The 13,998-nt window shown below is 52.9% G+C and overlaps 6 protein-coding genes across 6 annotated transcripts; 3 read left to right on the forward strand and 3 right to left on the reverse strand.

Annotated features, from left to right (window-relative positions):
• Positions 1-740: 740 nt before the first annotated feature.
• Positions 741-2,055, reverse strand: LDX57_004895 (putative proline racemase; the record flags this gene model as incomplete). Its single annotated transcript, XM_046086573.1, has 1 exon — positions 741-2,055. One exon carries the CDS (start codon positions 2,053-2,055, stop codon positions 835-837), a length of 1,221 nt encoding a protein of 406 aa, XP_045942538.1. The 3' UTR covers positions 741-834.
• A 924-nt stretch (positions 2,056-2,979) lies between these two features.
• Positions 2,980-6,471, forward strand: DCP2 (decapping enzyme complex catalytic subunit DCP2). The gene has a single exon (XM_046086574.1). The coding sequence runs from the start codon at positions 3,614-3,616 to the stop codon at positions 5,915-5,917; it is 2,304 nt and encodes a 767-aa protein (XP_045942539.1). The 5' UTR covers positions 2,980-3,613; the 3' UTR covers positions 5,918-6,471.
• A 123-nt stretch (positions 6,472-6,594) lies between these two features.
• On the forward strand, positions 6,595-7,941 carry CAF17 (YgfZ/GcvT domain-containing protein; the record flags this gene model as incomplete). Its single annotated transcript, XM_046086575.1, has 1 exon — positions 6,595-7,941. One exon carries the CDS (start codon positions 6,595-6,597, stop codon positions 7,939-7,941), a length of 1,347 nt encoding a protein of 448 aa, XP_045942540.1.
• Positions 7,942-8,147: 206 nt separating this feature from the next.
• Positions 8,148-9,467, reverse strand: LDX57_004898 (putative cell cycle control protein (Cwf23); the record flags this gene model as incomplete). Its single annotated transcript, XM_046086576.1, has 1 exon — positions 8,148-9,467. The coding sequence occupies one exon, from the start codon at positions 9,465-9,467 to the stop codon at positions 8,148-8,150; it is 1,320 nt and encodes a 439-aa protein (XP_045942541.1).
• Positions 9,468-10,750: 1,283 nt separating this feature from the next.
• LDX57_004899 (uncharacterized protein) lies at positions 10,751-12,358 on the forward strand (the record flags this gene model as incomplete). Its single annotated transcript, XM_046086577.1, has 3 exons — positions 10,751-10,793; positions 10,867-11,244; positions 11,295-12,358. The coding sequence occupies 3 exons, from the start codon at positions 10,751-10,753 to the stop codon at positions 12,356-12,358; spliced, it is 1,485 nt and encodes a 494-aa protein (XP_045942542.1).
• A 161-nt stretch (positions 12,359-12,519) lies between these two features.
• LDX57_004900 (amidohydrolase family protein) lies at positions 12,520-13,718 on the reverse strand (the record flags this gene model as incomplete). The annotated part of the gene is made up of 2 exons (XM_046086578.1): positions 12,520-12,683; positions 12,734-13,718. 2 exons carry the CDS (start codon positions 13,716-13,718, stop codon positions 12,520-12,522), a joined length of 1,149 nt encoding a protein of 382 aa, XP_045942543.1.
• Between the last annotated feature and the right edge of the window lie 280 nt (positions 13,719-13,998).

Genomic DNA, 13,998 nt, shown 5'->3' on the forward strand with positions numbered 1-13,998 from the left:
CAGAAACCAACGCGAAACTGTCGCGAATTGTGGGTGACATCTTGAACTGTATGTCTTTGATTCATTTCCTTTCAACATTCAAAACGGTCCACTGTTGACGCAGGCAAGCTGATTGCCTCTAAGCTGTATATACAGCGGACATTCGAGGACGAACCTTCATATCATTCGTGCAATTGGTCATCAGGGATATGGCGCATATTATGAGGGATCTTGACGATCTCGTTACAGACACGGCGCATCCATCTCTGCGTACGGTCTCAACTATGTCGAGCCATCTATATCTGAGATACCATCAGATATGTCTTGCCTAGCTCCAAGAACTTCCCAGTGCATGAACAGGTCTTCACGTCCACCTCCGGAGAATTATGCATACATCCCCCCCCCCCAGCTCAAACCATTACTGAAAACGTCTCTACAGTCTGCAAAGATTTTAATTCGCACACTATCTTTCCTCTATGAGCAGTCATCACTTGGTAAGTGTTGTTCCTGAATGCTCTTCGCACTGTGGGGATTGAGCAGAGATCAATCTAACCTCCAAATACAGAATCATTCCTCCCATTCTACCGCGACAGCATCTTCTCTGCGTTTATACTTGTCCTTGCGGGGTTCATCGATGCCTCTGCTACCAGACTTGCCGAGTTACACAATGGCCATCTCACGGATGCTGAACGAGGTGATCACAAACGGAAACATGGTGGCTCAGATGCGCAAGGAAGAGCTGGACACCATCAATGATAGTGATGGGGGGCCAATTTTGAATTTGAGTATAGCAACATCTGGATGTAATACAACCACTTCTATCTATCTATCGTTTGACTGAACTACAATACCATCTCAATTGGTTATACCCTTCATCGTAAACCCACTCTCACCGGTAACGTCACCCTCTTCAACCGCGAAGGTCAAGGCCCCAGTATAGTACGCGCTCCCCTCGACACGCACAACGACCGCATCCCTCTCGTCCCCCCTATAGTGCTTCACACGCACTCTTTCCTCCACGATCTCCGCCGAAAAAGCCCCGGTATCAAAATGATTCGACACCAGCGAATTATACGCCCACCTCTGCCCCAGAGGCCTCAAGCCCTTCGCATGCGCCAGGGCCATTCTCGCCGAGACACACGACCCCGTCGGCGACCGATCGATCTGGTTATCCGCGAAGAAGCATAGCCCGGTCTCTGCGCCGTCGACGCCTTCCGGCCTCGATCCCACCCTGCCATCCACCACCATGACCGAATACAAGAACGCCAGCCTCTCATCCTCGACGTTCTGCAACGCTTCCACCACCACCGGATGCGTCGACAGATACGCCTTCAGCTTCTTCACCGCGTGCGAAATCGCATCGAAATCAACCTTCCCCAGACCTCCTTCAAACCCTAACTCCCGCGCCCCGACCAGCGCATAGAACGCGCCCCCATAGCTCACATCCAGCGTGATGGACCCCCGATCCCCGAGCTCCGGCCACTTGACTTCCTCCGGGATCTGCACCTCCAGGTCCCGCGCTGTCGCATACGCCGGGGTACTCAGGAACGTGACGGGTCGGGACGGATCCGATTTCGACCCATCCGCTGTCGTCGGCACACTCACTCTCACCAGACCGCAGGGGGCATGAATATTCACATTCACCCTCGCCCCGCTCCCATCCCCAGCCGCCTCGTCCACAACCAACCCCCTTCGACGCGGAAACACATCCAAGTCATGCGTATCGACTAGGAACCTTCCCAGCGCGATCGTCGCATGTCCGCACATAGTCGAATACCCGCCGTTCGTGGTGAACAGGACACCGATGTGCGCGGCACCGCTGCGCACGAGCTCCGTGTCCGACACGATGATCGCGCCGTACATGTCGCCGTGGCCGCGGGGTTCCAGCATCAGGCGTTTCCGGATGTGGTCGTTGTGGGTGAGCGCGTGGGAGCGCTGGTCGAGGAGTGTGATGGCGGGGAGGAGTGGGAAGCCGGAGTAGATGATGCGGGTGGGTTCGCCGGTGGTGTGCATGTCGATGCATTTGAGGGTTTGGGTGCCTGGTGAGGGCGTGGAGAGGGCGGTGGCGATGTCCATTGTGGGTGATTTTGGAAGGGATTGGGTATGAGATATGAGAAGGGGAAAGACGAGGAGAAGATAAAGGAGAGGAATAGAGGTGAATTCTAAGGATAGAGGAAGCTAGAAGGGAGGGCTGGTTGATGAATAGTTAAACTCGTTGGTGGAGATAGGATTACTTCGGAGACATGCTCCGTGAGGGTGAAAGCCTCCTGAGGGGTTTGATCGCAGAATTGCGGAGTGTTTCTGGCCTAGACAAGTCAAAGGGAGATTGCAATTCTTTGATTCGGCCACGATACCTGGACAGGTCAGAATCTGGCGGGGTTGAGGGTCGGAGGGCTGTTCCGATGCAGATCGTATCATCTAATAAAATGCATCTCATACTACATACGAGCATACATCCAAAGAGTGCCTATCTAGAGCTTTCAACTATTCCAAGATTTTCTGCCTCCCCAAAGCAGAAGTATACCAAATCCTCTGCACCCTCTCGCGCTCAGAATGCCAACGCTTACTCCGCGTCCTCACAGCAACCTTGACCCTCTTCTCACGTTGCTTGCAAGTATATCTACGCGCGTGTCTTCCGCGGATCACCGCATATGCACAATCGCGGCTTGATACCTGATTGTTCTAATGATCCGAGTCATAGCCTAGATCCTTTAGCTTAAAAATTAAATATTAATTTAATTAGTGCGCTTTAAGACTCTATATCTTTAGAAAATGACGAATGATCACTACTTATAGAACTTACTGCCACGCACCCAAGGATCGGCTCGGATGTGGTCCGTGTGTTACCAGCCACGATTGCCGCAGCTGTGGCACAGGCACCGGCATCGGCACTCTGTGGCGCACGTTTCCATTTCGGATGACTGCGCCACAGATAATCACTGGTTCGGCGGCTGCCATTCCAAGTCGCGGTCGGCTCGGCTCAGCTCAGCTTCTCTTTCGATTCCCCAGAAGAGTTGACTCGCTCTCAGCTCCCTTGCCCTCCTTTGTTATTACTCACAGTCTCTTTCGCCGATTGACAAACCGTGGGTTTGCTCTCTTATCACTATTGTTTTCATTTTTTCCTCTCAGCCACGGCTCGCTTCAGGTTGGCGCTTCTGCCAAGCACCCTTCCTGGAAGCTGCATCATCGCTGCGCTGTCCCCTCCAAGCGCGCGCTCGCTCTCTCCCTTCTGCTCCAACGCTCCTCACCTCAGGGGCGCTTTGCTCAACATCCGGTTACGTTGAAATGCTAGAGTACTTCGTACAGTATGACCGAAACAAAAATGCAGTTGGAAGATTGTATGTGTTTGCAGCCTTTGCTGGCTCTTTTCCCCTCCCTCGGTTATGCCGGAGTTCTCGCCCACGACTGTCAGCGTGATACTGACCATGCTTCGCCTTGATCAGGGCTGGATGACTTATGCGTCCGGTTTATCATTAACTTACCTCGCGAAGAGTTGGAATCCGTCGAACGGATATGTTTCCAGGTGGAAGAGGCGCAATGGTTTTACGAGGACTTTATCCGGCCGTTGGATCCGGCTCTTCCCTCGCTGTCGCTCAAGGCGTTCGCGCTGAGGATTTTTCAACATTGTCCGCTCATGTCGCAATGGTCTCATTATCACCACATCACCGCGTTCTCGGAATTCTTGGCCTACAAGACCCGTGTTCCCGTCCGCGGAGCCATCATGCTGAACTCGGACATGGATGAGGTGGTGCTGGTCAAGGGCTGGAAGAAGGGTGCCAATTGGAGTTTTCCTCGCGGCAAAATCAACAAAGATGAGAAGGACTTGGATTGTGCTATCCGTGAGGTCTATGAGGAGACCGGGTATGACGTTCGCGAAGCCGGGCTGGTCAAGGATGAAAAGGACGTCAAGTTCATCGAGATCACCATGCGTGAACAGCACATGAGGCTGTATGTCTTCCGAGATGTGCCTCGTGATGCGTACTTCGAGCCTCGTACGAGAAAAGAGATCAGCAAGATTGAGTGGTACAAGCTATCGGAACTACCGACGTTGAAGAAGAGTAAGCAACAGGATCAAGGATTTGCGGTCGCAAATGCGAACAAGTTCTACATGGTGGCGCCGTTCATGAACCCGCTCAAGAAGTGGATCGCCCAGCAGAAGAAACTTGATCCGAAGACTCATGTCGGGATCAAGCAGGTGTTGCAGAATGAAGGGGAGATCTCGATGGATGAACCCCTCGCTACTCATAATGGCATGACCCCAATCCAGGCGCCTGTCGAGATGGCTGCCCCGAGCACATTGCCCGAGGTTACAAACTCTCAGGATGCTTCGGTTCATTTAAAACGTCTTTTGAACATCAACGCTGCCGCTGTGCCGCAAGGTCCTTCCCTTGTGAAACCACCGCAGACCTCAGGTCCCGACAGCTCAAAGTCAAATGCTCTCTTGGAGCTCCTCAGGAGTGGTTCTTCTCGTGGACCCGCACAGCAAGCCTCTCCAAGTTATGAACAGACATCGCCACCTCACGTTACGGCGGGAGCTGATCCCTCGCAACATCAACCTTATCCTGCCGCCCCATTGTTCCCTGGCTTCCCTCAGCAAGACCAACTTCACGGACCGCTTGATAAACTGCCACAGCTACCCACTCCGTCCCAGTACGGATCCATTCCTCACCTTCCACCTGGCACTACTCATATGAACCCACATGTGCCTCCCGGTGTCATTGCCCAAGGATTCTCCATGAGCCCTCACGGTCCGCCAGGAGGACGCCAGGATATCCCACCTTTCGCACACCGTCCGCATCCCGCACAAACTTATCCTGATGCCGCTTTGCCGCCGATTCTGCCAATGGCGCCTCCTGAGGCCCAGGGCCACGCACCGGCTCCCTATCAGCGAACTGGAGATCCTCAGTTCTCTCAACAAGCTCAGCCTACTCATGTTCAAGGAGCTACTGTGCCTCACGCCAGTAAGCTGCCGCCGCCGAAGCTAACAAGCCATTCATTGGCGCTATTGAATGTGTTTAAGGACGATACAGCGAAAACACCCAAGACTCCCAAAGCCACTCTGGCAGCGACTTCGCAGACGGCACCCGTCAGCGGACGCAAACCATCACAACATCAGGACCAATTGTTAAGTTTGCTCAAAGACTCGCCCAGCGCTCCCGCTCCCGGTCCGGTGGAATTGTCAGCTCATTCGGTCTCTCCCTCTCGGAAGCGAATCCTTCAACGCCCTCGTGATAATACCAGGCCCCAGGAGCCCGCAACTCATGCCGGGGCACCTGTTCCGGCGCCCAGCACATTCGCTCCAAAGCCGCCTGGCAAGAAAACGCAAAATGGGCCGAACCGAAAGACGAACAAGGAAAGAAAATCGCAGAACCTTGCTTCGCCTATAACCATATTGCCCAGGCCGCAAAGTGCCAAAAAGGAGCAAACGCCCACGCCAGTTGCAGTGAACCAGTCCTCGCGGAACTCCTCTCGATCTCGTCCCGACCAGAAGATAAGGACTCCTGAGCCCTCGAAGCCATTCCAGCCTCAAATCCTTCGCCGGTCTGAAAACCTTGACAACATTCTCCCAGTACGAACGAAGGCTACGCCCGACCCGGAACAGAGTGGAGCCGGCCAAGAAGCAAAAATTCAAGCCGGGGATGGACGCCGCCCAAGTCATAATGCGTCTCAGAGGGATACCTTGCTCTCGCTTTTCGGCAAAGCAAGTGCTTCTCCTGCGCTGTCTCCTTCGGGACAACTTCACCTCCAGACAGCTGTCCCTCAACCCTCGGGGAGCTCCTCCGTCGTCAGCCCTCTTTCACCTCTTAATCTCCCTACCGGAACTGCAACAAATTCCGGGGTACCAAGCTTGGATATCAACCCCAGCAGAATTGCGTCGCCTGATAACAAGGCGTTTCTATTGGGATTCTTGGAGGGTGTCGCGAAAGGCAACAAATAATCGCACCTTTAATTTGACGTTTTGCGTTGTTCATCAGGGCTGGACAGGAGAGAGATAATGTACTTAAATAGCATACGATCACACAATAGCCGAGGATTCTCGCTTTCGTTCCTTGAATGGCAAAGCCTATTTTATATTACTCTATGTCCTTGCTGCAAGTATGTCAATTGACTCTTATAATCTGCATTCCCAGGCCACCCATTGTATGCATTCGGGCTTCTGAGGCGTTCAGACGACCCTGCAAACTCACCACTTATATCGTACAAGTTTCTGGATTTAATTGAGGCTCAGGACTAAACTGTGATTTGTTTCCAACTATCGATAGTGTGGTATTTGCGACGGCTAGTTTGAACGTGGAGTGAGTTGAGTGATTTGATGGGCTGAAATTTGTAGAGTTATATATCTTGGGTTTCAGGCAACATTGGATCCTGGATTTACATCAGATCCATTCCGCAACCATGGACTATTTCCGACATCCACTTAGTTAGTAGAGTTGACGTATTACTACCGGGTGTCGTGCTAGCGATGGGTGCGTCCATGTGCTTCCTTCGGTGAGGTCATAAGAGTCCTGTTCTGCCGATATCCACCGCCCTCCCATCGATGTCATTTGCGGCGTTGATTTGTAAACCCTCTGCCGACAAGCATCCATTTTGTTGATGACCGTCTGGGCGAACACGATGCGGCCGAACGCTCATTCCAGCACTGTATGTGCCCGCTGTCTCAGCCGCGGTCGGCTGTTCTCGACAACAGCTCCATCCCGTGTCTCGCAGAAGAGCGATGCCCTGCCTGCCCCCCCACCGACCACCGGCTATGCGCGACTCACGAACCGGGGCCTGATCTCGATCACGGGCATCGATAGCACGACTTTCCTGCAAGGTCTGATCACGCAGAATATGCTTGTCACCAACGATCCGAATCGAGCAACCCGCCACACGGGATCGTATACCGCCTTCCTTAACTCCACCGGCCGAATCCTGAACGATGCGTTCCTCTACCCGTTGCCGGAAACCGAAGCGTCTGCGTCCGAGGGCCCCGCGTGGCTCGTCGAGGTCGATAAGAACGAAGTAGCCAGCCTCATGAAACATCTCAAGAAACACAAGCTTCGGGCGAAGTTGAAGCTGCGGGCGCTCGAGGACGGCGAACGCACCGTCTGGTCGTCGTGGAAGGAACACACCGAGCCTCGATGGGCCGCGTATAACCTCGAATCGCCCGCCTCGTCGCCGTTCTCCGCTTCCTCCCCCGTCGCTGGCTGCGTCGATACCCGGGCACCGGGCTTCGGATCCCGCATCATCACCCCCGGCGCGGAGGACCTCCGGTCCCACCTCCCGGACGAAACGCACGTGGCGGGCTCGGAGGTCGATTTGGGGTCTTATACGGTGCGACGGATGCTGCATGGTGTGGCGGAGGGACAGTCGGAGATTATTCGCGAGTCGGCGCTCCCTATGGAATCCAACATGGATATGTCACGGGCCATCGACTTCCGCAAGGGCTGTTATGTGGGCCAGGAACTCACCATCCGGACCCATCACACTGGCGTGGTGCGGAAGCGCATCTTGCCCGTGCAGCTGTATCCAGCGGACCAAACCGCCACTGAGACTGGCGAACTCCCCGTCTACGATCCTTCCGTCGATCTGTCGCTGCCCCCGAGTGGGTCCAACATATCCAAAGTTAGTGCGCGGAGAGGTCGCAGCGCAGGGAAGTTCCTAGGTGGGGTCGGAAATATTGGTCTTGCCCTGTGCCGTCTGGAAATGATGACCGATATCGCGCTCACCGGCGAGGGAACCCAGTATACTCCCGGCCAAGAGTTCAAGGTGTCGTGGACGGGGGCGGAGCAGGAATCGTCCGAGGCTCAGGAGTCGGGAGAAGTGAAGCTCAAGGCGCTCGTGCCGTCTTGGACCAGGGATTTCATTTTCTCGGGTGGCGTGAGGAACGCCTCCCATCAAAACCGTGCCGACGAGGGTCATCGGGCCAGAGATTTTGTGGAACAGCTGGGGGAAGAAGAGGAGGCACGACGCCATGAGTGAAGACCTTAGCATACCCTCTTGTGTGTATATAACCGTTAAAACTGAATTGTACAATAGTCTAGGGAACAGATGATGGTGCTTGAGACATATAATAGATTTCATGGGTATCATATTCTAGTTGAGATAAATCTATACAAAAGATTAGAAAAGAACGCCAGGTTTTTGAATCAAACCCATTTTTGTACACGCCTTGAGAAAGTTGTCAATCAACTCTGACCTCCGGCAGCTGCTGCCTCTGCTGCGTCTGCGGCTTCATCTTCTTTTCTGAGCTGCTCCTCAAGTGCCTTTCGCTCCTTCTCACGTTGCGCCGTCTTCAGTCGCATCAATGTCACTTCTTCGAGGCTAGGGGTATTCTGTCCGTTGGGTTGAGAAGTAGAACTGGGTGCCGATTTCGCCGTGTTGGCCGCTGCCGTGGAGAACGAAGAAAATGACGGTTTCCCGGGTTTCTTTGCAGCGCCATTGGTGTTGAGTCCTGGGAAATTGAAGCTGGGTTTTGGAGATGGATTTGCAGCCGTCGGTCTAGAAGATGGAGGCGCCCCATTTTGCTTTGAGTCAGAGGTAGCGTGTTTGTCCTCGTTCGCGCCCAGATCCGGCTGATTGCCAGAGGCCCAGTTGACCGAATCGATCAAGGCCCAGATGCTATCAGGTTGGTTGACATTCTCACGCTTCTTCTTCTCACTGTCCAACACAGCGGCATGTGCGCTGACGATCGACGCGAATATCACCACGCCCGTCGCGACGGTCCTCTTTTCCCGCTTCTCCCCCAGACGCTGTCGCTTATCCTTGAGCATGAGGACATTCTCGATCTTTCCAAACGAAGCGAACAGAGAAGTCAGGCCCTCCTGGTCGAGATCTAGACCTGCACCTTCACGGACCCAGCGCACTTTCACGCCGCGTTCCAGTTCTGGCACATTCGCGCCGCCTTCCTGCGACCGATCGACCCGTTCACTGCTCCTATCCTTCGCCCTCTGCGCAGCCTCTTCCTCCTCGCGCATCACCCTCTCCTCATCCTCCGCCTCTCTCTTCAACTTCTCCTCCACCTCGCGTCGCCTCCGTCGCCCATCCTCCGCAATCCGATCAACCTCCCTCTGCAGCTTCTCCTCCGCATCGTCATCATCAACCACCCCCGTCCCCGCCATCCCATAGGACCTCTTAACACCCCTCTGCGCCGCCCCCACTCCATTCGCACCCGCCCTCTCCCTAGCCTCCAAGTCCTCTTTCATCTTCCTCTTCGCAGCATCCATCATGTCCCGCTCGCGCTGCTTGCGCTGCCGCGCCTCGCGCGCATTATCGTAGAGCTGCCGGACCGAGGGCTCCGAGAGAACATCGTACGCGATCTGGAGGAGATGGAACTTGTCGATGTCTGCGGGGGTCGGGTTTGCGATCTTGTCCGGGTGGTATTTTAGGGCGGTGCGGCGGTAGGCGCGGCGGATTTCGGTCTCGGCTGCGGCAGGGGAGATGTCGAGGAGGGCGTAGAAGTCTTGGGTAGAGGCCGCGTGGGCTTTGAGGTCGTCTGTTGAGGCCATCGTGTGTGGTTTTTGTGGTGTAGGAGGTGACGATGGATGGGTTGCGTTGCGACGCGAGGAGCTGGGCTAGCTAGCTAGGTAGTGGGTTTGCTAGCTGGGGAGTTTCGATGTGCTCGGTGAGAAGTTTGAAATCGGTGGAGGAGTGAGAAAATAAGGGATTTTGTTTATGAGAGAAAGGTAGAGAGAAAAGAGGTTGTTTGCCCTCGCAGTGTTGGGCTTCGGTTGTTGGCAGAAGAAAAGTAGATTCGAGGGTGGCGGAAGTTCTTCGACGTCTTCGGGATCGGCAAGCCTTTCCCTCTTCTCTAAGGTAATCCGTACCACCACCTCCTTTAATATCTCCACTCCATTTATTTATCGGAGTATTTTCGTGGGACTGTTCCATCCATCCTGTTGTTTGACGACATGTAGAGATTCTGGTAGCTTTTTGTCTCTTTGTTTCCACCAATGAATAAGACAACTCGTCACATAATCCAAACCTAGGACCGAGTACGACATACTCAGGTTTGCGGATAGCCTGACGATTCTTGACTGATACAAAAGGGCAATTGGATCACACACTTTTCTGTCGTCATAAGATGTTGACGAGTGGATTCAGCTCGGTGCAGCTACTCGATGAAAACGTACGATGAAGGGATGGAGGGATAGCTCTGCCAACAATCCATTGAGCTCCAACTAGACATCTACTCTCATACTATAGCTCATTCTGTTGCTATCGATTGCTTTGGACAGCTCGTCAGGGTGAACAATGGGATGTTCTCTACTGACCATATCCTTTGTGTCCCTTGAGACCGCTCGTGATGTTAACTGTTATGCTTCTATTATTTCTTGCTTGTCGGGCGTTCTCTGAGAAGACCAGACATTTGGCATCGACTGAGAAGGCATGCTCACATTCCAATTAGCTAGTAATAAAGAGCTCTCTGAGTTGGTGGATATCTGTCCGTGATGTGCATATTCACCTCCAATGCCCAATCGAGGATGTGGTGAGGACAGGAAAGATTAACAGGTGCATGAGAAAACCCCACAGAGTCAGAAACAACAATAGAAATAAACCCAGTCTCGCTACCTTATTCTGAATCCTACGTAAGAAAAGAGAAGCTTGAACATGCTAGGGAGGTGGCACGTGGTCTTCCCGGAGCATCTTTAGCAAGACCTCAGGAACAGTCTTTTCCTTTTCAAACAGCATCACCAGCACACGATCTACTATATGCTCCTCGGTCTCCAATATCCTGAAATCGAGGATGGACCATGCACCAATCCCAGCCCCATCCCTAGTAGCCCTGGCGATGGCAATTGTGAAACATAAACCCGCAGACCAAGACATCAAAGGTACGTAGCTGACCATCTTCAACCTAGCGATAAAGTCTTCCATCATATTGAACTCATCCCGATATGTGCATAGAATATATTCTACAGATCAGACAGCACATCAAAGTCAGCAAGGAGAACACCCACTTCTACCCCCAGGAAAAGTTCTTCGACAGCGTCTCGTTCTGGCAAAAAGCGTACGAAAAGTCCGAGGCGGAGCAGAGCAAACTACTCGATCGTGTTTTCGAATTGGAACGCCGAAATGAAGCCCTGCTTGCTAAGCTACAGGGTCAGGAGAAAGATGCTGGGAAGGACGAGGCAGCCTTGAAACGGAAGACACCTGCGGGGAAGAATGCTGCGGGAGCGAGGAAACGGGCAAGGACGCAAGTGAGTATCGGTGATCCGAGAGCTTTGGAGTATAATTACGGCTTGGGTGATAGTGTAGGTGGGGGGTTTGAGTATTTTGAAGAAGGTTAGTAGGCCTGTCTTGTGTTTGTGGTGCGAAGTTGCTGACAGTTCTAGTTACTGGACCATTCATGAGGCAGTTCTATGCGCTGCAGAAGGCTTTACAGAAACGTCCTGGCAATGGGGAGCTTGCCCAGTCTGTCGTGACTCTGTGCCGAACAATGGCTACTGAGATGAGCAACCTGAGTAGCCAGAAACGAGTCGCTAGTGGTCGCGCAAAGAGAGGTTCACTTCAGAGCAAGGAACCTGATATACTCGCGGTCTTGCATAGTGTTGACTGCGCTTTCCAACTTCTTTGTCAGGCCTTGGAAAGGCTGTCAGGCTCGTGCGCAGAGGCAGGGTTGTTGGTGTATCATATAGTGGAGCTGTATGAGTCCACCATGAACGCTCTACAGCAAGAATGCAAATCGACAATCGACCGGCCATCATGCGACACAAAGGCAAAGACTAAGACATCCAAGTCTAAACAAAGTGCGAAGTCGAAACGGCCTGTGACGAACCAGTCTTCCGGTGCACAGTTAAGCCCTCACAGCGAAATAGCATCGCAAATCGCTCGCCTACTGAACAGCATGATGATTTCCCTTGACGTTGCAAGCGCAGGACACCAAAGCCTACTCGAAGGGTTTATCTTTGTCCTACTTAGTCGTGTCGGGAAATTGCTGAGCTTGTTCGTTTTCCAAGATCTACAAATTCAACCTGATCTTCATGCAGATACCGAGAAGCTTCCGACTCCTGCGGGCTTACATGAAGTTGATATGAAGGAGTCACAGTCGGCAGCAAAAATGGAAGCAAGGCATGCCATCTGGCTTCTAGAGAGAGCTTTGGCTGTCATGGATGATTTTCGGTCCTCGGCTCCATTATCAGTTTCCCAGTATATCAGTGCAAATAACATATTTTCTTCAAAAGCTAAGGAGCGACTGCAGAGCACTCTCCTACAAGCGGTTTTTGGGGAAAGCTCCGAATGGGGACAGGCTCTGCAACCTATAGCCAAGCCCGATCAGAAAGACCTGGACAGGTTATTGAGCTGTTCTCAAACTTCCGAACAGGCTACCCCGAACTGGTTTATACAAGAGATCTGGAGACTACTCGGTTGGGAAATGCTTGAGAGAAAGTCCGTCTAGACCCATGATGGCCGTCAAACATTACTTTGCTCTGCTGGGATAACTACGATCTACCAGGAAGGCTCATACATAACCATATAATTGCAGAAATGCAGTATCAACAGTTTTTGTATTCAGGTTCTCGATTTAGAGACCGCTATATATTAGTTATCTGATATGCATCACTTCAAGTTCAGGATACGGGCTGCATTTCCACCCAAGACTGCCGCCACATTGTCCGCGTCCTTATCAAAAGTAGCGTTGATTGCTTTATAGTTGGTCGTCACACTCGGCCATTGTTGGCCCTCCTTGCTATCTAGAGGAGGGAAGAACGGATGATCGGTACCTGATAGCCAGTCAGCATAAACTCAACATCATCGAACAAGTGGAACGCACCAAAAAGCAGCCTATCTGTACCGGACGCCTCCAATGCGGCTTGCAGTCCAGCCTCGCCGTATACGACAGCATCTAAGTAGATGTTCGTCTTCAAGACATCCCAGACGCTGCGCTGCGGTCCGGGCACATCGCCACCATTGGCAACGAACTTGCGTTCATGGTGAATACAGCTTTCTATGCGACCGGCCAAAAACGGAAGCGTGCCACCTGAATGCGCCAACAGGATCTGCAGTTGGGGGAAGCGATCGAACACACCCGCCAGGAACATCCGGGTTACTGCAATGGTCGTCTCGAGGGGAAATCCCAACGCCAACGGGAGAACATGACCGTAGCGATTCATCGCATCGGTACCGCCGAACGCCTCGTCAGGCAAGCCATAGTGGGGATGAAGAAACATCAACGACCCGGTCTCTTCCAACGCGCCCCAGACCGGATCCAGACTCGCGTCGTCCAACCCCTTCCCGAGCCCCGATGTACCCATGATCACTCCACGTAGATGCGGCAGCGTTTTCAGCCGCTTGATCTCGTTCACCACGATGTCGGAGCTGGGTGCACTCAGCGGCAGGGCGCCGAACGCGTAGAGAGTGTGTTTCTCATGCAGCGCCAGCGTCTTCTCCGAATCTGCGACTTCGTTCACCTTCGCGCATGTCTCCTCCAGATTATCGTTGATACGTTCCGACCATGTCTGCGCCTCTTGCGGCTCCAGGAAATCCAACCAGGGGTTGGCGAGAGAGATGACGCTGGTGTTGATGCCGTGACGACGCATGAAATCCAGCTTCACGTTGATGTCCCAGTAGGATGCATCGACGGGTCGGCCCCGCTCGTCAAGAGGAATCGAGGGATCATCGTCCGAGGAGAGAATGATCAGGCGCGGGTCTGCGTTGCCAGCAGGGTCGTGGACGTAAGGGACGGTGTTGCGTCCTCGCAACATCTCCATGTAGGCTGGAGGATAGACATGGGTGTGGATATCCACCACGAGAGACATGGTGATGGTTTTCGATAGATGAGGTGGGCAACACAATCGAAGGGGAGGCGAATTGTGTCTATGAAGAGATGAAAAAGAAAGAATGGGGGAGATCAGAGGCAGGTGAGTTGTCCTGATCGAATGCGGGGAAGACGCTGAGGTTGCATATTGAGGGGTCAGACAATCAGTACTATCATCCCCAGCATTATCGACAAGCCAAACCGATAATCAGATAAACTGCGATTATCAGATACCCATTCTTCACCAAGAAGTTTATCAAGATAAGCTATCTGCCACCGCT

Source organism: Aspergillus melleus (assembly GCF_016097325.1).
Source record: "Aspergillus melleus strain CBS 546.65 chromosome Unknown contig2, whole genome shotgun sequence".
NCBI lineage: Eukaryota > Fungi > Ascomycota > Eurotiomycetes > Eurotiales > Aspergillaceae > Aspergillus > Aspergillus melleus.